Source organism: Lampris incognitus, chromosome 9, assembly GCF_029633865.1.
Source record: "Lampris incognitus isolate fLamInc1 chromosome 9, fLamInc1.hap2, whole genome shotgun sequence".
NCBI classification, from domain to species: domain Eukaryota; kingdom Metazoa; phylum Chordata; class Actinopteri; order Lampriformes; family Lampridae; genus Lampris; species Lampris incognitus.
The window spans coordinates 22,764,337-22,791,423 of NC_079219.1; the positions used below are offsets into that span (position 1 = coordinate 22,764,337).

Consider the following 27,087-nt stretch of genomic DNA (forward strand, 5'->3'; position numbering starts at 1 on the left):
GTAACTTAATATTTAAATATTGCTTACACATCATTTGTAACAAAAGCTTCGTCACTCCTCATATTTCTACAATCTTGGACCATAAAACCTTAAAAATGAATGCCATGTTGTCATATTTATTTGTATTAAGAGCATCTCGTTATTCTGCAAACAAAGATGAAGGGTTTATGTATTTTATACACACATTTTAGGGGGTAGAAGAAAAGTTTAGGAATCACCTTTCTTTTTGTTTGTTCCTTTTTTTGGTTAAAGTCAGACGCTAAGTAACTTTCCAGATGAAAATCAGCACAGTACAGTGTTCTCATCATGCAGCCTATTCTTGTAGCTTATCATGTAGTTTGTATATATGCACTGAATAATACCAATGACCAGACACATTCATTTGAACATAAATTAGTCTGAGGTCCTGAGCTTGTTAGAAAACACACACACGCACACTCAAAAAAGAGCTGCGCAGATTGATAACATACAGTACGCCACTGCTGCTGTGGAAAAAAAAGTCAAGTCACCTGCAGTTTTAATGTTGACTAGTTTTGAATGGAGAGTGTGTTTTATATACTGACTACCAATTCCCGCTGGGCCCTAGAAGCTCCATTCTGTGATTTAAAAAAAATCATAGGAACTGATAAGAAAACAAACATCTTTTCCTTCTTTACTGGAAGAAGTTGTTGGGGGTTTTTTGCAGATATGTGGTTTCATTCCAGAGCAGCAGTGTGGAGGTTTTCTAGAGATGGCATGTAATGCATTCAGTTTGACTGCATCAAAGATTACATGACGGATAATATGGGAAGTAGAATTAGACAAGCACCTATGGCCCTACAGTGAGTTAGAATAAATGGAGGTTTATCACGGCTTAGGAGAATTCAGTTTGGCTTTCACTGATTAGTAAAGTTGGACTAGAGAGATTCAGTCATCACATAAACAGGTAATAGGCAAGAAGATTGGTGGTAAGGGGCTAGTCCACAGGGGGAACCTACAGCACGATGCTTCTGCAACCTACTTCATTGGTATGCATGGTGATTTAGACGACATTGATGGGGTCCTCAGTCTTTACAGGGAAGATTTAACAGTCATATTGTCCAGGGTTAGTGGCTGGTTTCTGAGTGTCCCAGAGGCTTGGCGGTTGTACACGAGATGGATTGGGAGCAAGTAACGTCATTGGATTTGGGTGGCGAAGAGATCGCTTTCCATTCGTCTGGCAATGGAGTTGGGCGCCGGCTTCAAATTCAGCAGTGTTCACTTTAACTTGGGTACTTTTTTTATTTTTTATTACACATTAACCAGACAGGGTAACTGGTGGCCAGGATCTCACCACGTATGAGACTGAGACCAGACCACAGGGAGGAGGGACCCATTGTGTTCCACAGTTGAAGGACTTTACTTCATGAACCATCCTCTGATTATGGGTCAATGTTTAAGTACATAGGGTTGATTTTTTTAAACCGCCCCAATCCTGTGATGAGGTACTTGAAGTGTTTGTAGGTTGGGGCAGGTAAAATATGGTGCAGGGAGGAAACAGGTTGCAATCCCATTGGAGGCAAATGGCAACGTCGGTCCATAAAACACCTCCTCTTTTCCCTCCGTGCTCAGATCCAGCACCTAGAGAGTGGGAAGCGAAGGTGTTGCAATGAGCCTTTCAGAAATCTGCGTGCAACTCACTTTTAGCGTGCAAACAAACAAATCACACTGAAGCTTTTCTGAGGTTTTCTGGGGACTCGAGCAAATGAAAAATAGACCCATATTCCTTACATGCAGGGACCTTTTGGAAACAGGATAGCCATCCATTTGGGGCTCTGACCCATCGTCGGAAGGGGTCAGCCAGGGGAGTTTTGTGTCATGTAATATTTTCTTTCTTTTATGGATTTTTTTCCCCTTTTTTCTCCCCAGTTGCACTTGGCCAATTACCCCACTCTTCCAAGCCATCCCGGTCACTGCTCCACCCCCTCTGCCGATCCGGGGAGGGCTGCAGACTACCACATGCCTCCTCCGATACATGTGGAGTCACCAGCCGCTTCTTCTCACCTGACAGTGAGGAGTTTTGCCAGAGGGACGTAGCACGTGGGAGGATTACGCTATTCCCCCCAGTTCCCTCTCCTGAACAGGTGCCCCGACCGACCAAAGGAGGCGCTAGTGCAGTGACCAGGACACATACCCACATCCGGCTTCCCACCTACAGAAATGGCTAATTGTGTCTGTTGGGCCGTCCGACCTAGCCGGAGGTAACACGGGGATTCGAACCAGGATCCCCATGTTGGTAGGCAATAGAATAGACTGATGTGCCACCTGGACGCCTCTCACCTGAATGCAGGCCAAGGGTTCATTTGTCCAAATGGAGTACCCGCCAACCACGTAGATCCTGTCATCGTGGACTGCTACTCCAGACTCGTTTTGACCTGTAGAGGACAGAAACCAAAATGCTTCACTGTGCCAAGCAGAGGACATTGTGACATAACTCAACATTCCTGGAGAGAGAGATAAATGTTAGATGTTAAGATAGAGCTCCCGTTCTCCTCTCTATGACTTTGTCTTGAAATGGTACAAGGACCCCATTTCTAACGGAAATGTGGCGGGGTCCAAAGTTAAAAATAGCAGCCTGGTCACAAGAGTGTAGAGAGGATGGGGGGGCAGTGAAGTGTGGGGTGCAGTGTGGAAACAGCTAACATGAACTATGAACTCCTTATGCCCTCCTTTCAATCAGGTGAGGACCAAACTAGAATATGAACTAGGCCGCATCCAATATGCATTATCATGACCATGTGGGTAGATGCGTGTGTGTGGTTGTGTTTGTGCAGGCATTAGGAGACAGTGGGTGATATCCACTGATAGAGATAAATAGAAAATGTCCACATGATTGAATCCAAGCACTTGCGCATGAGTTTGTCTGTTATTTTTTTTAACTTTATTTCATTAAATTGTCTTTTTAATCCGTGGATCCATGTTTGCATGTCTGCCAACAGGCAGATGTGTATCACTATGTTAACCACCACCACTACCGCCACATACACACAACCAATACTAGCAGACACACACACACACACACACACACACACACACACACACACACCCCCACCCCACCCCACCCCACCGCCCCCCGTGTGCCTAAATACCACGCGTGGACATGCGTCCGTCCATGTGTGCAGGCTTGATTATGCTTGCATGCATGCGACCCGCCCACCCGTGAGGAGGCTGAAGGTGCAGCGCGTCCACTGGTCCAGGTCCATGTTGTATGAGTCAATGTGTCGCACCAGGATGCGGTCGTTGTTGTAGTCCAGGTCGTTCCCCCCGAGCACGTACAGCTGCCTCCGCACCGCCGCCATGACGTGGTACACACGCCTCTGCAGCATGGGACTGCGGGTGAGCCACTGGTTCTGAGGTGGGGGGGGGGGCAGGGATACACATCGTATAGAAAGAATAGGGGAAAGAGAGAGGGTAAAGAAATATTTTGTGAGATATGAAGAGATTGAGAGGGTGTGGGAGGGGGAGAAAAAGAAAGAAGAGGTTGAATTGAAAGATTAATATTTTAGCATATGCATGCATGGGTAATTGATGTATGCTCAGTGCTGGATAAATAATGTGACACTGCAGCTCTGGTTTCTACTAATGACTTCCCTCCCCGTTTCTAATCATATGTTTCAGCCACTCCATTTTACACGAGCATCCCTGTACATTTGACTAAAGCGTGTTGGAGCTTATTTTGTGTTCCTTTGCACGTGCCTGTGTGTGTATGTGTGTGTCAGAGGGTCCTTGATTGAGGGGGAGCGAGAGAGAAAGTGTGTGTGTGTGTGTGTGTGTGTGTGTGTGTGTGTCTACAGGGAGCTGACGGGTGGCCATCTGTTGAGGGTAGAGCGGGTGGGGGGTTGGTGTTGCTCTGGCAGGTGAATGCAGATTTGTGGTGAATACAAATGAGACTCTCTCCCTCTCTCTTTCTCTTCTTCTTGATCCGTCTTTCCCTATCTACCACGCAAAACACAGACGCACACAAACCGACACAGCACTCATGCACAGACACAAACGTGCACACATACACAACTGTATACCGCCATACAATTTTTGGTCCTATATATACACACGGTGAACATCTCGTGCAGTTGAACGCTGATTTTCCCCTCTCATTAACACTTTTAAAATGACTAGAAATCTGTGGCACAAAAGTTTTACAACACAAAATTGTAGGTGACACTACTGTGCACTATATAATTAGAGAAATCTTTTCACATAATGTGCTAAAAAGGTGTTAACGGTGTAGGTGCAAACTGTTGTGCTTCCCTTCTGCAGGCTGAGATTTACAGGTTTGTTGATTTCTTATGGCACAGGGGAGCGCTACTGTGGACTCGTAATTCTTTTGCTCAGTGCAATACACAGCGGCAACATTAAAATGAGTTCCTTGTAAAGTGTGATGGTGGGCCTGTGATCAGCCCTCAGCCCCTTCCCTCCCTTCGTCTCCGGTCACCTGTTCTGGATCGTACACCATCAGACGATTTTGGTACTGAGCCGTGTTCGTCACCCCACCTGAAACAAGAGCGGCACACTTCTGTCAGACAGCATCAGGCGAGCCAGTTGTACATGTGCTGCATGGTATGGTGTGTCTCTGCTGCCGGAGTAAAAGTATGTGAAATCATGTATTCTCCGTTAAAGTATGTGTGCATGCATAAGGGGTGTATCCTTTTTTGTGGGGGGGGTTCCCCCTTTCCCCCCCCAATTGTATCTGGCCAGTTACCCCACTCTTCCGAGCTGTCCCGGTTGCTGCTCCGCCCCCTCTGCTGCTCCGGGGAGGGCTGCAGACTACCACGTGCTTCTTCCGAGCTCTGATACATGTGGTGTCGCCAGCCATTTCTTTTCACTTGACAGTGAGGAGTTTCGCCAGGGGGGTGTAGCGCATAGGAGGATCATGCTATTCCCTGCCCGAACAGGCGCCCCGACCGACCGGAGGAAGTGCTAATGCAGCGAACAGGACACATACCCACATCCGGCTTCCCACCCGCAGACACAGCCAATTGTGTCTGTAGGGACGCCCGACCAAGCTGGAGGTAACACGGGGATTTGAACTGGTGATCCCCGTGTTGGTAGGGTACGGAATAGACTGCCACGTTACCCGGACGCCCCATAAGGGGTGTATCCTGTATGCATGGGGATGGATGTCTGTGTACACGTGTCTACATTACGATGAAATAATTTACAAGTTAGTGTGTATGTTTATCTTCTGTGTGCAGGACTCGTGTGTGCGTGTGTGTGTGCGTGTGCGTGGGTGTTTAGCCATTCTTCCCATCTGTGTATACCTGAAACCCAGAGCAAGTTGTCAGCCACACAGCCAGCGTGGCAGGACAGCGAGCGGTCGAAGGACTGGACGAACATCCATTTGTTCCTCTTGGGACAGTAGCGCTCCACCGAGGGCAGCACCTGCCTCAGCTCATTCCTGCCTCCCGCAGCATACAAATACTGGCCCAGGGCCCCCAACACAAAATGTTCCCTGCAGGCCTTCATAGGGGCTATCTCAGTCCAGCGGTTACCCCGGGGGTCGTACCGACACGCCGTCCTCACCGCGCACGTCCTCCCCGTGGGGTGCTCCACCTCCCCGCCCGCCACAAACAGGAAGTTCCCCATGACAGCCACGCAGTGGTGGCTGCGCCCGGAGGGCATGGGCGTCAGCTCGCTCCAGTTCGACCCCCCGGCGACACGCACGTGATCCTGGGTGGCAGGGTTGAAGTAGCGCAGCTCCCTCACCCGGCTCACCTCCCGCTTCCGCCCGCCTATGATGTAGAGGGTGAGGGACTGGAAGCGGGGCCTGGTGCGGGCCGACTGCCGCAGAGGCTGGGCGAAGGTGGCGTGGTGGTAATCCAGGGCCTCCTCCACCAGGGCGGTGGCAGTGGGGCTAGACTGGACCAGCGGATGACTGTGGGCCAGCTGGTGCAAAGTGGGCACGTCCATCAGGCCATAGCGCACATGCTGCAGCAGGTCCTCGGTGCACTGGTAGCGACAGTCATGCTCCAGCCACCGCACCAGCAGCTGGAGGAGGAGAGCGGATAAGAACAAGAAGGATAAGAGGAAGAAGAGAGGAAATGAAATGGGGATGGGGTAAAAGTAGAGGGATGATCTCATCTAGAGAGTTGGAGATGTTTGCATGCTTGGAAGTCAAAGGGCAGTTTGTTGGAAGTCAGAGGGGCAGTTAACCTCGGGCGAGAGGAGAGGGTAGGAGAGCATGGGAGACTGGAGCAAGGCGAGGAGGAATTGGTGAGAAAAGCAGGAGCCGGGGACTGCTCATCGTTATTATTCTGAACACACACAGCCCCGTATGGAAAGTGCAAGGTGAGCCACTATATGTACATACACGACTGAAGACGTGCACACAAACCCACACACACACACACACACACACACACATAATCATCAGGAGCATTCAATACAGCTACAACCATTGTAAATATCCACAGGCATGTCCCTTTGTTTGGCACTGGCAGGCTGTGTTGCAGAGAAGGGATTTAATTGAACTTGAGAGCAGCGGAAGGTTATTTAGTTGTGGCGAGGTGTGAATGTGGGTGAGATGGCTGGAGATCACTGATACCATTATCAGGGGAACAAAGTGGTTTTTAACACATTCTCCACAGATACAGGGAACTTATTACAGCAAGATAAAGGCAACTTTTTGAGGCGATGGAGATGGGCAATATTGTTTTCTCTGTCTATTGTTCTCTCACCCCTCCTCCTCCTCTTCCTCATATTTCTGAAGTGACTGTGTGTGTGTGTATGTGTGTGTGTGTGTACTACAGCAGCAGCTGACTGTGAAGGTCACGCTGCATCACACGACTTCCTCCGACACAGAATGAATCAACTCCTCCCTCACTGTATGAGGAGGAGAGTGTGAGGAAGAGTGTGTATTTGCATGCGAGTGAGCGTGCATCTGTGTTTTGTGCGAGCAAGTGAGTGTGTGCACGAGAGAGAGGGAGAGGAAAAGAAGGATACGGCAAGAGGGGAGGGGGGGAGAGGAGGGCAGGACGGCTGGGCGGGAGGGGGCAGAGGGAGCAGCATAAAGGCAGAGCAGAGGAAGACGAGCGGGGGGGGGGGACACCCAAGGAAATGTGATTTTGGGAGCGTGAGACTCTGAGAGACTCTTTGTGATGATGATTGACAGCCAAACTTTATCATCCCGGCATTGGCGCGCAACGCCTTTTTCATCCCCTCTTTCCGATGTTGGCCACCGCTCACCGCTCGCTTTCGTCTGATGCCCAAATTAACCTTCCGGGCGAAGTGAAGGGGGCCCGAAGCAGCCTAATCAGAGGCTGATTATGGCGGCGGCGGCTGGCTAAAGGGTCAGGGTAATTGTGCCATCAGAGGCCTGATTGTTTTCAATCAGACGGCCGTCCGAGTGACAGCTGGGGGATTGGGGCCCTGATGGAGCCTCAGTGGGCCTAATCAGAGAAAGGGAGAGACGCATACGGAGGAGAGAGGGGGGTGTATGTGGGGGGGGGTGGAAAAGAAAAGTGGGGGTGGGTGGTTGTGGGGGGGCTGATTGGTGCAAATGAACAGTCAAAACCACATTCCCCACCCTGCTCTGCCACTTCACTCCGCAATCCCCTCACCCTGACAGTTCATCGCTCATACCCACACTCTCACATGTGCAGACACAACCTGAGTCTCACACACACACACACACACACACACACACACACACACACACACACACACACATAGACGTTGGCAAGAACTACAAATTGTATTTAATCGTTAATGTAAACAACTCGTTAGATACTGATGATACTGTGTAAGTTATCAATTGTGGGTCCTATTTTTTAATTTGAATCATCTGTTTGTTCACTTGCATTTCCAATAAAATGTTATCTAGAGGAGGAACACACATTATATAGAGCACACTAATTAGAAACGTCTCCTCTGACACCCCCCCCACACACACACCCTCTTTGTGCCCCCAGGTTTCTGCCTGTGTGTGTGCATGTGTGTGTGCATGTGTGTGCGTGTGTGTGTGCGTGTGTGTGCATGTGTGCGTGCGGCAAAGCACAACAGCCCCAGACACTCCTGCACTCCTCTCTATATGCATCTCCTCTGGCGGCCCCCCTGTCCACGTAACAGCACACTTTTATTCAGCATGAAAGAGCAAACAACACACACACACACTTCAGTACCTTCCATATTTCCTCTTCGCTGAGGCAGGTGAGGCGGTCGCTCTTCAGCACCTCCCTGAGGAGGCGGTAGGGGAGCTGCAGGGCCTCCTCCTGGTGACTCTGGCTCAGGTCAGAGAGGTGCTCCACCAGGAAGCTCACCACGGCCTCCTCTAAGGCAGGGAGGTGAAACAGGTCCGCCACGCGGTACAACTCCAGATAGTTCACGCTACTCAGCTCCTGGAAGGCAGGGCAGACCTGGTGTTTCCACTAAGACATTCACCCCATGGAGAAGGCTGTCAGCTAGTGGTCCAGACTTATCAGGCCACCTGACCCCTTAATTGGTCAACGGAAACTACTTCAGATTGCACTTTTTTGTGAAGAGGGGTCCCACTTGCCTATTCAGCAACAGAGGAAACATTAACAAGAGGTCGCTCTCTTGACCCGACAGCAGGGAGGAGGACGGTACAGACTGCAGCTAATATGCTGCTTTTTTCTCAACACGCCCTGTATAACTCGGGTCAAAAAGAAATTTAAATTAACTTTTCTTTTTTTCCTGATGGTTTTCAATACATCAAAGATGGTGGTATCCTGAATTTAAAAAAAAATCACGGGTTCAGACTTCGGGCAGCTGTTGACCTCAATGATATTTTGTGGTGACTTGATGTATTTTTGTGAGAGTGGTTTTCAAATTGTTGAGATCTAATTTTGGAAGAGTTCGGCGTGCCGTGCATGCATTCTCCAGAGAGAGGCTTTGTGCACAGCACACGCTCAAACTCACGGATTTGGTTTGATAAGAATGACATTGTTGGAGGATATTGATACGACACATGCCAAACAGCGACAGACAGATCCAAAGAAAGAGAGTGTGTGATATGGAGATTGGGGGGGGGGGTTAAAGAGTAAGATGAGCTCACAGTAACGGAATAAGACTGCCATCTACTGGCATCTCATCCTTCACCTCATACGAGCAGATGCATCCAACACAGATCCCCAAATGTCCCCCTTCTACTGTACACATTAACCCACTATCAACGGACAGCTGTCACACACACCATACACAAGCACACAATATTGTACAACCACGCCAACCTGTGAGCCAACAGGCAAGACAGGCTGTGTTTTGCAGTGTGGTCCATACTGAGACGTGGGGCTGGCTCACCCGTGTTAGGCGAATAGCAGAACGACTGTGGTCCTTGCCGCCACCAGATGGCGGAAGAGAGCGTAATTTAAACAGGGTAGCTGTGATAAATTCAATCTAGGATGATTGGTAGCAGGGATTTATCTGCTTTTAGACAGTCTGTCTGGGCTGTTGAGAGATGGATGGAAATATGGGGAAGGGCATGGCAGTGTTTTCCTGTGTGTGTGTGTGTGTGTGTGTGTGTGTGTGTGTGTGTGTGTGTGTGTGTGTGTGTGTGTGGTTGCATGTATTGTGTGCGTGCATGTGCACATAAAAATGTCCGTGCACTTCAAACACACACAATAACACTTATTAAGTGTTGCTGTGTGTAATTAATTCAATTAAAGTATTATCAGTGCATTAAGTGTGGAAGTAAATGACACTTCATACGCTGCACCACCTCTCCCAACTCTCTTCGGTCATAACTTTAGCCTAGTTTTGCCCTTAGCGAGCCTTCAGCTGCCTCTTCTAGGGCAGCAAAGGTGATCAGCAGCTCTTAGATTTTGATTCTGTCCCAGGGTTGGAGGGCTGGGCAAATATAGCTGGGGGGGGGTAGTTTTAACTTGCTACTGTCCAACAGAACCACCGTACCTCGGGGTGACATACAGGAAATGTCTTACATTTAGCGATTTAGCCCATTAAATGCAGTTTGTAATGATCCTGTGAAAGCTGAGCTTTATTCACAACAATTCAGTTAAATGAATGTTTGTGGCATGTTGTTTGCAACAAACTAAAGAAGTAATTATACTGATTATTAAAAAAACAACAACACACTAAGTTGAAACTGGATTGATGGTGATTCTTACACACACATATCTATAAACCTCATCTGTTTTGGTTTAAAGACCGCACACATGCTGCACTACTCTCACAACTGGCAATATCTGTTTTGTGTGTGTGCGTGTGTGCGTGCGTGCGCCTTGTATTCTAGTTCAGCTGTATTTTTAAGGACAAATGTGAGTTTTGAACCTTGGCATTTCTGCAAAGTGAACACATTTTGGTTGGTCCTCACTTCTTTGAAGGACTATTGTAGGGTCAGGACTTGGGTTTAGGGGATTAGGTTAGCTTTACAGTAAGGGTTAAGATTAGGATTAAGGGCTAGGGAATGGAATGAATGTAATCAATTTGTGTGTGTGTGTGTGTGGGTGTGTGTGTGTACCTGGATGAGGTAGTGGGAGCAGAGGCTGAGCAGCTCCAGCAGTTGAAGGTGACTGCCTGCCGACAGGACGTCCTGGATCACGCCTGGCTCCAGCAAGATCTGGTGAGGACCAGAGGAGAGGAGCTAAGTAGGAACCAGCTATGAATCTCACTCATCTGCCAGACTTTCGCTGAGTGGCACAGCCCCCCCCCCCCAATAACTGAATTATATCTTCGAATGGTATAGTGAAGGAGAGGCATGTCATGAATCGGGGTTTTCCCACAGAACTGTCCCACCCTCCGAGGCGTCACTTAAGTGGTTGTATCCATGTGACCCTTTGAGCCAAATAAAATGTTGTCATAGTTTTTACACTATTATAAAAACAGCATAGTATGTGTTTTTGTTTTGTTTGCTTTTGTTCTCCAAGTGCACCTGTGGCTGCAAATGCCTTTAACAGAGAATAATATTTTGTTTATTTTAGTTGCACCAAGAGTAAAATAAACAACAACAAAAAAACCACACAAAACAAACAAAATAAATTTGTGAAGGTGAGGTTGAAATCGGGTTATGTACAAACCTCACCTACATTTTTCAGCAAATACAAAATAATCTGTCTAAATACGCACTTACAAATGTCTGCGCACATACACACAAAAAAAGAAGAAATTAAATGTCATGTATGTCTAATTGCAGTCAGGGTGTCTTTGGAAACCTTTTCCAAGACAGGGAGAAAGGGGGAGTTTTCCACCCCATGGTGGAGGTGGCTCTCCAGACATGGACACCTGTCCCTCTGAAAGGAACCTCCGTCTGTGATGGCACAAAGGAGGGCGAAGATGTTTTGTCTCGTGGATGACTCATGAAACTGTGAAATCGTACTGCACCAGTGTTTGAAACACTCCCACGGGCCTACGTCCAGGAACCTGCTTCTCATGCCAGATGACATACAGTCTTTGCAAAATATCAACATCATGAGGTGATAAACAACAGAACAGGGGTGCTGTTGGTTCACAGACTCAAAATAAGACAGCTATTCCAGACCTTTTTTGTAGCAGAAATAACTTTTCAAGGTAATGCTGGATCAGTACTAGGCCACGCAATATGACAGCATATAAAATGAAGATGGAGATGGAAATGTGCTGACAAGTGAGGAGAGTGTGTTGAGAAGGTGGAAGGAGTATTTTGAGGTGCTGAGGAATGAAGAAAATGAGACAGAAGGTTGGATGATGTGGGGATAGTGAATCAGGAAGTTTGGTGGATTAGCAAGGAGGAAGTGAGGGCAGCTATGAAGAGTGGAAAGACGGTTGGTCCAGATGACATACCTGTGGAGGCATGGAGGTGTTTAGGAGAGACGGCAGTGGGGTTTTAACTAGATTGTTTAACACAATCGTGGAAAGAGGGAATGCCTGAGGAGTGGAGAAGGAGTGTACTGGTACCGATTTTCAAGAATAAGGTTGATGCGCAGAACTGTAGCAACTACAGTGGTATAAAGTTGATCAGCCACAGCACGAAGATATAGGAAAGAGTAATAGAAGCTAGGTTAAGAGGAGAGAGGTTGATTAGCGAGCAGCAGTATGGTTTCATGCCAGGAAAGTGCACTAAAGATGCGATGTTTGAAGGAGTTATATTGTGTCTTTGTGGATTTAGAGAAAGCATATGACAGGGTGCTGAGAGAGGAGGTGCGGTATTGTTTGAGGAAGTCAGGAGTGGCAGAGAAGTATGTAGGAGTGGTGCAGGATATGTATGAGGGAAGTGTGACAGTGCCGAGGTGTGTGGTTGGAATGACAGATGGGTTCAAGGTGGAGGTGGGATTACGTCAAGGATTGGCTCTGAGCCCTTTCTTGTTTGCAATGGTGATGGACAGGTTGACGGACGAGATCAGGCAGGAGTCTCCGTGGACTATGATGTTCGCTCATGATATTGTGATCTGTAGTGAGAGTAGGTAGCTGGTTGAGGAGAGCCTGGAGAGGTGGAGGTATGCACTGGAGAGAAGAGGAATGAAAGTCAGTAGGATCAAGATGGTATACATATGCATGAATGAGAGGGAGGACAGCAGAATGATGAGGATGCAAGGAGTAGAGGTGACGTAGGTGTATGAGTTTAAATAATTGGGGTCAACTCTTAAAAGTAATGGGGAGTGCGGAAGAGGGGTGAAGAAGAGAGTGCAGGCAGGGTGGAGTGGGTGGAGAAGAGTGTCAGGAGTGATTTGCGACAGAAGGGTACCAGCAAGAGTTAGAAGGAAGGTTTACAAATGGTAGTGAGGCCCAGCTATGTTGTATGGTTTGGAGACAGTGGCACTGACAAAAAGACAGGAGGCGGAGCTGGAGGTGGCAGAGTTGAAGATGCTAAGATTTTCATTGGGAGTGACAAAAAAGGACACGGTTAGGAATGAGTATATTAGAGGGACCGCTCAGGTTGGATGGTTTGGAGACAAAGCAAGAGAGGCAAGATTGAGATGGCTTGGACATGTGTGGAGGAGAGATGCTGGGTATATTGGGAGAAGGATGCTGAATATGGAGCTGCCAGGGAAGAGGAAAAGAGGAAAGCGAAAGAGGAGGTTTATGGATGTGGTGAGGGAGGACATGCAGATGGCTGGCATGACAGAGGAAGATCAGAGGACAGGAAGAGATGGAAGCGGGTGATCCGCTGCAGCGACCCCTAACGGGGGCAGCCGATAGAAGAAAAGAAATAAAATGAGGATAGATCAAGCTGTGTAGCACATGTCAAAAATTGACACTTATTCACCAGTGAGCAAACTTTATTAACGATCCCAAAGCATTTCGTAATGTATATTAAATATGGGCTTAGATGCAGAAGACAGGAAGAAATGGAAACGGATGATCTGCTGTGGCGACCCCTAACGGGAGCAGCTGGAAGTAGTAGTAGATTAAATATGGGCTTAATTGGTTCTTTCCAACCGTAGCTTCTCATCAACTACTACTTAATTTTGTATAGCGCCTTTCAAGGAACCCAAGGACGCTTTACACTGGGTAAGAAAAAAAAGAGATTAAAACAAAAGACTATAGACCATAGGCCTTAGTAAAAAGGTAGCAATCAGGCGTCCACGTAGCGTAGCGGTCTAGTCCGTTGCCTACCAACACGGGAATCGCCGAATCGAATCCCCGTGTTACCTCCGGCTTGGTCGGGCGTCCCTACAGACACAACTGGCCGTGTCTGCGGGTGGGAAGCCTGATGTGGGCATGTGTCCTGGTCGCTGCACTGGCGCCTCCTCTGGTCGGTCGGAGCACCTGTTCGGGGGGGGGGTAGCGTGATTCTCCCAGACGCTACGTCCCCCTGGCGAAACTTCTCACTGTCAGGTGAAAAGCAGCGGCTGGCGACTCCACATGCATCGGAGGAGGCATGTGGTAGTCTGCAGCCCTCCCCAGATCGGCAGAGGGGGTGGAGCAGCGACCGGGACAGCTTAGAGAGCAGGGTGATTAGCCAGGTACAATTGGGGAGAAAAAAATGGGGGGGGGGTCCAAAAAAGGGTCCTAGAAATCTCGATGATGAAACCTTGGTAGTTGTGCAGTAATATGCACCCCTGCCATGAAATGCACCCCTTTATTTAGCCGCGTGACATGCCAAATGAAACACTTTAAACTTTAAAAAAAACTCCATTTCGTGCCCGTGTAGTGCTGAAATGTGCACCCTTGTCGTGAAATGCACCCCTTTATTTAGCTGCGTGAAACGTCACATGAAATACTTTCAACTTCCTCAAAAAATCCGTTTCATTTTTGTAATTATAGCTGGGGTATATTTCCACAGGGTGTGGAACAAGGAAGATACTGTTTATTATCCGTTATGAATTACGTGTTTTAAGGATTTTGTGTTAAGAACAGTTATTAACGCTCTTCAAAACTCTTCCCAGATAGCAAAATTGCTGTGGCCCGGACCCGTCCCACACCCGACACTTTCATCCAGCCCACATACCGCGTGGAATGATGGCACTTGGGTGGTCCGCTCCTGTTTGCCAGATCTGGGCCAGAACCAAGCCATAGCAGTGCTGCATGTGCCACGTATTTGCCAAGGGTGGCCCATATTTGTTTTGTGATATTTGGGCTACATTCACCATTTACCACACGGGCCACTTCAGGGTCTCATCCAGATTACATGTTGCTGAGAGCACTGCACTTTGCCAAAAAGGCCCACATTTGATTTGGCATATTTGGCCCATATTTGCTTTTATACATGTGGGCCACTTCAGGCTCACATCCATTTTGTCAGGGTCAGAAGAAGGCCATCAGTGCCGCATCATTGCCTGAAGTGACCCACATCCGGATGATATCTGGGTTCGAAAGAGCGTAAATATTATAGCGAATTAGGGGGGCAGCCCGGGAACCGTCACCACAGCCGAGACGCGAACCCGTGTCTCTCACTCCGCAAGCGACAACGTTAACCAGTCGACTAAAGGGTCCGACCCGTTAGTTAAGGGCCAACGTGTCCATTGTGGTGACCCACATCTATATAAAGAAAGACATTCACCTAAGAGGACGGTGTACCTTTAAGGGAAGAGGCGAGGGGTCAGATAATGCACTTCCGCTTCCGGTTCACAGTTCAGTGTCGTTGTCGAATGTATGACATGCTAAGTTGGAGCTAGTGAACTACCTCGACTACGTCTACTCTCACGTCTCCTGTCTCGTTGTTTTCTAACTCCACACCATGCACGCTACACTACCTCCCTCCTTCGGGAAGCGCTTCAGCATATCAGCGCCATCACATACGTATATGGGCGCGCGCGCTTCCGATGACTTAACGGTCTCACCAATCCACTTCTGACACCAATGTAGCGAATTCAGGGGGCAGTCTGGGTACCGCCACAGCCGGGACGCGAACCCGTGTCTCCCACACCGCAGGCGACAACGTTAACCAGTCGACTAAAGGGTCCGACCCGTTAAGGACCAACGTATTGTAGCGAATTCGGGGGACAACGCAACCACAGGAACTGCCGTGGCCGGGACGCGGACCCGTATCGCCCGCACCGCAGGAGACATCGCTAACCGCTAGACTAAAGGGTCAGACCCGCGAGCCAGCGGCCAGCGTGTCTACTAATCCATGCATGTTACACTACCCCCCTCCTTCGGGAAGCGCGTCCCCGCGCTTAAGCATATCAGCTCCTTCACGCCTCAGGGCGCCTACGCTTCCGATGGCTTTACGGTCGCTCTATCCCACTTCTGACACCAATGTAGCGAATTCGGGGGACAACGCAACCACAGGAACTGCCGCGGCCGGGAAGCGAGCTCGTATCGCCCGCACCGCAGGAGACATCGCTAACCGCTTGACTAAAGGGTCAGACCCGCGAGCCAGCGGCCAGCGTGTCTACTAATCCATGCACGTTACAGTATCTACTTATCCATGCACGTTATGTAAATGACCCATATAATTTTGTCATAATATTTTTTATTATTATTGATTTGTATGGTGCTCATTATTGATTTGTATTTGGTGCCTAAAGTACAGTCCTGATTGATATATTAACAGCGAATTACACTTCCTTTTGTTATGTGACCTTTATTTTGAAAAACTCTGGTCTCCCACGATGCTGTGCGCTGCTGCGAGAAAACGGCAGAACAAAACTCAAAGTTGGACACGATGGTCATGTTCGCTATGCACAGAACGAATTCACAACTTATAATTCATTGATCGTCATCATTTATTTAGCACCTAGCTGGAAGGCGAGCAGCTCTTACGGTGGTTCTATGGTGTGTCTACGGTGTGACTAGTAAAGTGCTGCAATAAATGGTCTGATACCGCACCACGGACCCATCAGTCGTTATTGGAGTGCATCGTCTGAATAAAGTCCGGAATGTTACAGTAAGAGCTAGCCTCTTCATCAACCCCGCCACCACGCTGTCAGAGGAGGTCTATGTGGACGAGCTACGGAGCTAAGTTGCTACTAGTCTACAAGGGACAATTCATCGGGCGTCTTGGCGCCATTTCATCGGGCAACTCGGCGCCATTTTACGGGTCTTCTAGACAAAGGAACTCTACTCTCATCAGGCAGCTGGCTTGAAGGTTTGGTGTGACGGTCAGACTCTAAAGGTATGGAACATTTCATTGATTGATAAGGAACAATTCATCTTCACTGAGAACATTGATAAACATATGGTTTGAGAAGAAAAGGTTTAGGAAGAAAAAGACATCAACAACAATGGACATTTGTTGAATTTGATGTTTCTCAATGTGAAGCTGATGGGACTTTATAGAACAAATAAGTTCACACAAAGTAACAAGTGAATCAAGTGACTTTGTTTATTGACTTATTATTATTACTATCCATTTACAGATCATCCTTCCTGTTGACTGTAAAAAAAAAGTGAAAAAATGTTTAATGCATGATTTATACAGTCTGAATGGTAACTGAATGTTGTATTCAGTGGAGAGATTGATATTATAACCTTGCAGTCAGTAATATAACAGTGAGCCTACAGTAATAGGCTCTAGTCCTCTAAGCAGTCTGTAGCTATACCAGGTTCTCTGCTCCTCTCTTCGGGTAGTCTATGGGCTATAGTAAAGGCAAACAATTCATTACATCACATTTATCATGGCAGAATTGAATATGACCGAAACAGAGAATCCTGCCCCACAGTCAGAGCTAGAGAATCAGATAAATAGACTACAGCTTAAAATTAGTAAGCTACAAGAGGCTCTCAACGAAACGCTAGAGACTACCGCGATAGAACACTTACAGAAGGAAATTCAAACTAAGGAAGAAACACTAAGTAGCCTCCAAAGTCAACTTGAAGAACAAAATGGGGATAGCCTCCGACGCTCGACTCGAGTGAAGATCTCGACTCCTAAAATGCTTGAACTGCAACAAGAGGAGGTGAGGAAGAAGGAGAGAAAGCTCCTCTCAGCGTACGAAAAATGGAAGAGTCGAGCTCGTGAGTCAAGAGAGCGGCTAAAGAAAGACCTCAAGGAAACTGAGCTGGCATCTCTGCTTGATACTTTGAAGAAGGATAAAGAGGCTGTGTTGAACACCTATAATGACATACGAGGTCACTTCACACCCTCAGCCGAAATGAGAAGCCGTGTTGATGCATGTGAGGCAGCTACAACAGAGATTAAGAAAATTGCCTACGAGAGGATTGTAGACATCGATTTAGATTTTGATGCAGAACAAGCACAACGACGTCTCAAGGAGCTACTCAAGGACGGCTATGCGCGCTCAATCTATGGATCCACTGTCTCAAGAGTGTCAAATTCAGTCCACAGCCACGAAGGCAGCACTTTCACAGTCAAACGTGTGGACACGGCAGCAGAGCTTGCAGCAAAGGAAGCGGAGTTCGAAGGGTTGCTTGAAGAAGATAAGCAAAGGGAGAAGATACAACGTTTGGAGGAGCAACAAAGGACACTAGAGGAGCAACGAAGGACGCTAGAGGAGCAACGAAGGTGGCAGCTTGAAGTTGAAAAACGTGCTCTTGAACGTCTACAGGCAGAAAAGGACTTAAGGGCTGCACGGGCCAGACTTCAAGTCTATAACCAGGGAACATCACAGGGCGGCAGTGTCCACTCTAATGATCCTGCAAGAAATCTTCACGGCTCCCCAGCTACCAGCTACCAAACCCTCAATATAACAGCATCGTCACCTGACGTAAACGTGTCGTCCCTCGCCCGGGCCCTCCAAGATAGTATAGCCCTGAATAGACTTCCAGTGCCAGAGCCATCGGTATTTAATGGCGACCCCATTCAGTTCATTGAGTGGAGAACTTCATTCATGTCACTCATTGACTCAAAGGCCATCTCCTCAGCAGACAAGCTTTACTACTTGAGGAAATATGTAGGCGGCCCAGCTCGTAAGACACTGGAAGGGACCTTCTACAGAAACGACGGCGAGTCTTACAAGGACGCATGGAGCAAACTGAATCACCGATACGGACAGGCCTTCGTCATACAGAGAGCCTTCAGAGACAGGCTCACAAAGTGGCCAAAAATCCAACCAAGGGATGCAGAGGGACTTAGAGACTTTTCCGACTTCTTGAACGCCTGCCAAGACGCAACGTCTCATGTGAAGAGCCTCGAAATATTGAACGACTGTGAAGAGAACATGAAGCTGGTCCACAAACTGCCAGACTGGGCAGCATCTCGATGGAACAGGAAGGCTACGGAAGCCTTGGACAGGAATCAAGAATTCCCCAGCTTCAAGGACTTCACCACCTTCATGGCAAAGGAGGCAGCGATCGCATGCAATCAGATCACCTCGCCTTATGCCTTACGCAACTCTGAGTCTAGCACAGCGAAACCGAGTAACAGGGACCCTAAGAGGAACAACGCGAGTGTTCTGAGTACGCAAACTGAAACGGACAGTGACAAGCAAAAACCAGCCAGCGGAAAGAAAAAAAACCCCTGTGCGTTCTGCCAAGACAGTCAACACGGGCTACATGCATGTCCCAAATTCATCGCCAAGACTCTGGAGGAGAGAAGAGAATTCGTGAAAGAGAACAAGCTCTGCTATGGCTGCACCAAACCCGGCCATAGTGCGAAGGACTGTCGACATAGACATACCTGCAACACCTGCAAAGGCAAACACCCCACCTGTCTTCACAATGACAACCACGTGAAAAGGGAACCGTCTGCAGCTCGGGAAAACATTCCCCCGAGCAACGCTAATGAATCAGAAGCTGCCGCGACTGCAATGTCACATGCCGTCACGACTGGACAGTCTACCAACACATCGATGATTGTGCCCGTATGGGTGTCGTCCAAGAACAACTCAGGAACAGAAAAACTTGTCTACGCCCTGCTGGATACACAGAGTGACACCACATTCGTCGACCAGGAAGTGAGCAGCGCTCTAAAGGCAGAGTCCTGTCCAGTGAAACTGAAGTTAACGACAATGATAGGACGTGACACTATCGTGAAAAGCCAACGAGTCTCGGGGCTTCGTGTGCGCGGTTACAGATCTTCCCTCCACATCGACCTTCCTCCTGCCTACGCTAAGGACTGTATACCGGTGAACCGCGCCCACATTCCCACAAGTGAAACAGCCAGACAATGGAATCATCTCTCCGCAGTCATAGACGAGATTCCACCGCTGCAAGATTGTGATATTGGTCTTTTAATAGGATACAACTGTGCGAGGGCAATGGCACCAAGAGACGTAATAGCAGGAGGAAATGAAGAGCCTTAGGCAATCCGAACCGACCTTGGATGGAGCATCGTGGGTTGCTCTTCACCGTGCCTTGACACTCCAAGCGTGGCGAGACAGTGTTTCCGGTTAGCTGTGAAGGAGCTCCCGCCAGTCACCCCTGCAGATGCTATTCGCATTCTGGAGTCCGACTTCAAAGATGCCAAGAAGGATGAAAAGACGGTTCCCGGGAAGATATCTTGTTCCTGGACAAACTCAAAAACGGCATCCAAAAGAACAGTCAAGGTCACTACGAAATGCCCTTACCTTTTAAGGAGAGACCCACCCTACCTGACAACAAACAGCTTGCCATCGTTCGTCTCAGCCATCTGAAGAGGAAGCTGTCAAAGGATGAAAGATACAAAGAACAGTACATCAAGTTCATGGAGGATGTCATAGAAAAGGGTGACGCAGAGGAAGTACATGATGATGGGAAGGAAGGAGAAAAATGGTACATACCTCATCATGGTGTCTACCACGCCAAGAAGCCAGACAAACTGCGCGTGGTATTCGACTGCTCTGCCAAATACAAGGGAACCAGTCTAAACGATCATCTGCTCACCGGACCCGACTTGATGAACAATCTCAATGGTGTTCTCCTTCGCTTCCGACCGCATTCTACTGCGTTGATGTGCGACATAGAAAAGATGTTTCACCAATTCCACGTGAGCGAGACGGATCAGGATTACCTGCGCTTCCTGTGGTGGAAGAAAGGAGATCTCAGCACGCAACCTCAAGAGTACCGAATGAGGGTGCATATCTTCAGTGCTGCCTCATCGCCTGGTTGCGCAAACTACGGCTTGAAGTACCTGGCTACTGAGAACAGAGTGCTATACCCCCTAGGTTCACAGTTCATTCTGAGAGACTTTTATGTCGATGACGGTGTCGCAAGTATGGACAGTACAGAGAAGGCTATTCAGCTCGCTCGAGAAGCCAGAGAACTTTGTGCCCTGGGTGGCCTTAGACTCCACAAATTTGTGTCCAACGACAGAGCTGTAATAGAAAGCACACCGTCATCTGAACGTGCATCAGAAATCAAAGATCTTAACCTTACCTTGGATGACCTACCTTCAGAAAGAGCGTCGGGGATCCAATGGCACATCGAGTCAGACTGCTTGAAGTTCAACGTCAATTTCAAGGATCAACCTGCAACACGCCGAGGTATACTGTCTACGGTTGCCTCCTTGTATGACCCCCTAGGGTTTGTCGCCCCATTCTTGCTCATCGGAAAGGGAGTACTGCAGGAAATGTGCAGACATGGAACGGGTTGGGATGATCCTCTGACTGATGAACTTCGCCCACGGTGGGAGAGATGGAAAAATGACCTTACCAACATGGAGAAGATAGACATTCCCCGGAGCTATGCACCTGCAAACTTTGGGAGGGTCACCAGACAGGAGTTACACCACTTCTACGATGCAAGCACGACTGGCTACGGACAGTGTTCATATCTTAGACTCAGAAATGAATGGAGGTTGGGTAGAGTTTTAGAGACTGTAGTAGATAGAGATGGACTGGTTAGGAGGGTGAAGATCTGTCTAGGGATAGAAACCTAGGCAAAAAAGGTGAACAGCTCACCAAGCAGACAGTGCTTGAACGGCCAGTTCAAAAACTGGTCTTGTTACTAGATAGTGACTAGTTAGTTACTAACTAACACATGCCTTGCATCTCTTGAGATGCGTTTTTTATTTTGTTTTAAAATACTTGACGCTCCTTTCCCACGATACTTATGGTTTATGGTCATTTTGAGTTGAGAAATCATTTGTTTTTGCTTATGCTTGATTTTCTATATTCAAAACATTAATGATTTGGTGGGAGTGTAAATGACCCATATAATTTTGTCATAATATTTTTTATTATTATTGATTTGTATGGTGCTCATTATTGATTTGTATTTGGTGCCTAAAGTACAGTCCTGATTGATATATTAACAGCGAATTACACTTCCTTTTGTTATGTGACCTTTATTTTGAAAAACTCTGGTCTCCCATGATGCTTTGCGCTGCTGCGAGAAAACGGCAGAACAAAACTCAAAGTTGGACACGATGGTCATGTTCGCTATGCACAGAACGAATTCCCAACTTATAATTCATTGATCATCATCGTTTATTTAGCACCTAGCTGGAAGGCGAACAGCTCTTACGGTGGTTCTATGGTGTGTCTACGGTGTGACTAGTAAAGTGCTGCAATAAATGGTCTGATACCGCACCACGGACCCATCAGTCGTTATTGGAGTGCATCGTCTGAATAAAGTCCGGCTGGAATGCTACACGTTACAATATTGTCCCGAATTCGCTACAATATGTTCTTCTCTTCTCTTCCCAAATTATTAAAATGTGAGATAGCCCCCCCCCTCCGTTTGGTTCCGGTATTAAGACCGTTACTTCACTTTCCGAACCGAGTGGTCGTCTGCTTGTTTCCTCTCCCCATCGACGGCGCCGTCTTTCAGCATCTTTACCTGGTGACAGTGGTTCAGATGAATCCATGGAGTCACTTCCTTCACCTTCACCGCAGCAGGGGTGCTGGGAATAACGGTGCAGGGGCCTTTCTGCCATGGCTCTTTCTACCACAAACATTCTCATTAGGCGTTGAACGAGTATCTCTGCCGTTTCTCATGGCCATTAAAGCTAAAGGTGCTTAGATATATCGTAATTCATGACGGATAATAATGAACGCAAACCATAATACCTCTCTTATTCCATGACACCACTGTAATGTCCGTAGACGCCTTGTCTTACTGACATAAGAATAATTCAAGAACGAGCCGACTTCGTAGGTTCTTAACTGTGTAGCTTTTACTAGCGTTCATCCGACATACAACCTTCATAACATGCGCTTCTAACTTCCTGTATACGTCACACGCACTGCACGTACACCCGTGAGTAGGTCAAGTTAAACACGTGACCTTTCATTCATTACATCTCCCCCTCTAAGATGATTTTCTAACCTGTATATCACCCCCCTTTTCACAAAAAATAAAAAATCCCCCACAATACACAAGTCAATACGCCTCACAAATCCAGCCGGATTGCAGGCTTGCTCACCCTGCCAGAGCGAGTAACATATGGTGTGGAAGTTGGCATTTCTGCTGCTCGGGACTCATCCGTGTTTCCACTCTCCCCTGGAGTGACATGGACAGGATCCCTGCTGACAAAGGTGAGTGTTTTGGGTGTGGCCAACAGGTGGCGCCTGTTCCTTCTGTAATGTTCACCTTGAGCTGTCTCCACTATGTAGGATCTGGGAGTGGAGCTCTGACTGTGAACAACTGCTGGCATTGTCCATGTTTTCTGTCCATCAAGTTTGGTGAGTACTGCGTCACCCGAGTTCAGTGGGCGCAGTGTCCGCACACCGTTCCTGCGGTTGTAGTAGAAAGCCTGCCTCGATTTGGCTGCGGCGTCAGCGGTTTTGATCAGTTCCTCTTTAGGCCAGGCCGGTTTCAGGTTATGCTGCAATGTGGGTAAGGTGGTTCTAAGTCTCCTACCCATGAGCAATTCCGCTGGACTGGCTCCAGTGGAAGAAGAGGGTGTAGCTCTGTATGTCAACAGGGCGAGGAGAGGGTCTTCCTGCCTTAATATGCTTTTGGCTATCTGAACAGCCCTCTCTGCCTGTCCATTACTCTGGGGGTAGTGTGGGCTTGAAGTCACATGGATGAAATCATAATCCTCACTGAACCTCCTCATCTCTTCTGAAACTAGCTGTGGCCCATTATCACTAACTACAATTTCAGGGATACCAAAACGTGCAAATGTAGCCTTCAGCCTAGCTACAACCTGACTGCTAGTAGTTGTTGGTAGATTTAGAATCTCCAAAAACCTGGAATAATAGTCAGACACTATCAAGTAGTTTTGCTTTTTGTACTCACACAGGTCTATGCCAACTTTCTGCCATGGTCTGGATGGGAGCTCACTTGACATTAAAGGCTCTTTTCTCTGTGTGTTCTTGTGTTCTCTGCAGAATTGACATTGCTGTATCTTTGTTGTAATGTGCTCTGTCATTTTGGGCCACCACACTGACTGGCTAGCTCTCTCTCTGCACTTAGCTATCCCCTGGTGCCCGTCGTGTATTCTGTCTAAGATCACCTCCCTCATCTCTGTGGGAATGACGATACGACTGCCTCTGATGACTAAACCATCTACCTCAGATAACTCCCCTCTCACCTGATAAAAGTCTCTGACTGTCTCCGGCACTTTATCGACATACTCAGGCCAGCCGTGTCTGATGAAGCCCAACACTGTCTGAAGCTGCAGATCCCCATCCGTGCTCTGTTTTATCTCCTGCATCCTTTGAGGTGTGGCAGGCACCTGGCACACGATGGCATCAATGTGCGCTGCAACATCATCATGAGAAGCACCATCTCCGTAGCACTGCTCTGGGCCTCTGGAGAGTGCGTCAGCCACAGCTAAAGTTTTGCCTGGTGCGTATTCAGCCACTGCATTGAAACGCATCAGCCTCATTAACAGTCTCTGGCACCTAATGGGCACATTATCCAAGTCTTTGCTGTTCATGAGAGGCACTAGTGGTTTATGATCGGTGACAAGTCTGAAATTATCAAGCCCAAACAAGTACTTCTCGAACCTTTCACATGCCCAGACGCTGGCTAAGCACTCTTTCTCGATCTGTGCGTACCTTGTCTCTGCGTCACTCAGCCGTCGGGAGCAGTAGGCCACGGGCTTCCAGTGTTCCCCATGCTGCTGGAGCAGAGCGCCTCCCAGCCCGTAGCTGCTGGCATCTGCTGACACCACCGTAGCCTTAGTGACGTCATAAAAGGTGAGTACCGGGGCGGTGGCGAGTGCTGCTTTAAGGTCTTGGAATGCTGTGTTCTGTGCAGGTCCCCACAGCCACTCTGTCGTTGCTTTAAGCAGTCCATAAAGCGGCTGACCTACAGTGGACAGCTCTGGGACGTATTTTGCCAAATAGTTCACCATCCCGAGGAACCTCTTGAGTTCCGTCACGTTCTGGGGCTGAGGAAAGTTCTCTATTCCGGCCACTTTGTCCGGGTCAGGTCTGATGCCTGCCTCGTTGATGATATGACCAAGGAAGCGGACTTGTTTCTGTTTGAACTTGCATTTCGCTTGGTTCAGTTTGAGACCTGCTGTTTCAATGACCCCCAGCGCCTCTGCTAGGCGCCGGTCATGGATTTCCTCAGTCTCTCCATGTATAAGGACGTCATCCATGTACACCTCTGTGCCCTCTAGCCCGGTCAGAGTTTCCGCCATCTTTCTCTGGAAAATCTCTGGAGCACTCGTTATACCAAATGGAAGGCGGCAGAAAGCATACCTCCCAAATGGGGTGATGAAAGTGGTGAGCCCCCTGCTGTCTTCATGCAAGGGGATCTGGTAAAACCCACTTGCTGCATCCAACGTTGTGAAGAACTTTGACCCTGCAAGCCTTGGCATTATTTCCTCCATAGTGGGCAGCACGTATTTCTCACGTTTCACCGCTCGATTCAGCCTCCTGAGGTCAGCGCAGCAGCGAACCTCTTTCTTGTTCGGTTTCAGCACCGGCACCATAGCGGCGCACCATTCTGTGGGCTGAGTCACTTTTTCAATAATGCCCTCATTTTCCATGCGCTGCAGTTCTTTCTTAACCAGTGGTACAAGTGGCAGCGGTATCCGTCTGGCTGTATGCACCGCGTATGGCTGGGCACCCTCCACCAGAGCTATTTTCACTGGGTCTGTTTTCAGCAGTCCACTTGAACCGAAAACTCCACTGACCTCATTCATCCGCTTCACTAGACCCATCTCCACTGCCTCTAGACGACTCAGCAGACAGCTGCCTCTCCCCTTGATCACATACACTGGAAAGGAGTATTGTTTCTCCTTGTAGTTGGTTGTAGCTTGAAACTGTCCTATGCAGCTGATGTTTCCACCTGGGCTTATGAAGCATGTGTCAGGAGGTCCCAGTTTTATGTTTGGCTTCAGCTTTTTAAATGTCCCTTGGTTGATAACAGTAGCGTCAGCCCCCGTGTCAATTTTAAAGGTTATTGGTACATCACTTATTGTTAAACTAACAGTCCAATCTTCCTGACTGCTCTCTTTGCCAACTTCTCCCAGAAAGTACAGCTGTTTAACCTCTTCAGTGACTTCTCTCACCGCTTTAGAGTGACATACACGCTCCCAATGTCCCTTTTTATGACACTTGTTGCACTTACTGTTCGTTGCAGGACACTTCCGCTCATCGGTGTGCTGCGTCTTGCCGCACCTCCCGCATTCATCTACTTTGTTGGTTGCAGGTCTGCTGCAACCATGACGCTGTCCGCCCTTTTTGTTTTGGCGTTCGTCCCGCCATCGGACAACATTGACGTTAGCCAGCTGGGCCTCTGGTTGGTTAGCTTGGAGGCTGAGCTGCTTTGTTATTGCCTCCGCCTGGCGCACTTGTTCAATGACTTTCACCAGAGTAAGGTCCGCTGTGAGCTGGAACTGACGGGAGAGCACCTTATCTTTTATGCCCACTACCAGACGATCTCTGATATGTTCATCCCTCTTGTCCCCAAACTCACAGTGTTCAGACAGCTCGTACAATGTCCGGATGTACATCTCCGCTGTCTCTCCTGGCTGCTGGCTACGTTGATAGAAGCACGCCCTCTCATGTATGATGTTACGGCGGGGAATAAAGTAGTCGTCGAACTTTTTCAGTACGATATCATAGTCCACTTTATCACCCTCCGCCGCGAAGTCAAACGAGCTGAATATCTTTTCAGCCTCGCTGCCCATTGCATAAATCAGCGAACTCACTTGAATCTCCCCGTCGTCTTTATCCAGCTTTGTCGCGAGCCTGAAGCGCGAAAACCGTTGTCTCCACTCCGGCCATTCAACGGGGCAGTCAAACTTGAATTCACTCGGCGGATTAAACTTCGGCATGACCGCTCGTGTTCAGATACACAGACTATTCTGACACCATGTAATGTCCGTAGACGCCTTGTCTTACTGACATAAGAATAATTCAAGAACGAGCCGACTTCGTAGGTTCTTAACTGTGTAGCTTTTACTAGCGTTCATCCGACATACAACCTTCATAACATGCGCTTCTAACTTCCTGTATACGTCACACGCACTGCACGTACACCCGTGAGTAGGTCAAGTTAAACACGTGACCTTTCATTCATTACAACCACCTTCTGGGAAAACATAGCCCGGCTATAATTACAACATGAAGAAGAAAAAAAATCTTTTGAGGTGGTTGGAAGTATTTCACGGGACGTTTCCCGCAGGTAAATAAGGGGGGTACATTTCACGGCAGCTGTGCATATTACGACGCTACACCCGGCTCACTTGCCCTTTGCTACGTCATCTAACATTATGATCCGCCTGCAGAAAAAAACTTTAATAAGACCGTGCAGGAACCACCCAGCCTCTGAACCTCCTGTCAGGTCACAAGGGAAACACCGCACTAAACTTTCCTGCACATTTCGAATGAGACGAATTCCCCATTTAAAAGGAAAGTGGAGCAAAAAACAGTTTTACGCTTTGAATCAAATGTGCGTTGGGGAGCAGAAGTGACAGGCAGGCAGCCAAGAGGCTGTAAATTACTGTAAACT

At 48.1% G+C, this 27,087-nt stretch overlaps 1 protein-coding gene across 1 annotated transcript in view; it reads right to left on the reverse strand.

Moving 5' to 3' along the window:
* Nucleotides 1-1,293: 1,293 nt before the first annotated feature.
* klhl32 (kelch-like family member 32) overlaps nt 1,294-27,087 on the reverse strand; it is a 37,759-nt gene continuing 11,965 nt past the window's right edge. Inside the window, exons 4-10 of the mRNA XM_056286277.1 lie at nt 10,451-10,549; nt 8,136-8,351; nt 5,277-6,003; nt 4,451-4,509; nt 3,176-3,368; nt 2,299-2,393; nt 1,294-1,599 (exon numbers count right to left, since the gene is read on the reverse strand). Coding sequence (XP_056142252.1) covers nt 1,438-1,599; nt 2,299-2,393; nt 3,176-3,368; nt 4,451-4,509; nt 5,277-6,003; nt 8,136-8,351; nt 10,451-10,549 — 1,551 coding nt within the window. The 3' untranslated portion in view covers nt 1,294-1,437. The remainder of the gene's footprint in view (nt 1,600-2,298; nt 2,394-3,175; nt 3,369-4,450; nt 4,510-5,276; nt 6,004-8,135; nt 8,352-10,450; nt 10,550-27,087) is intronic.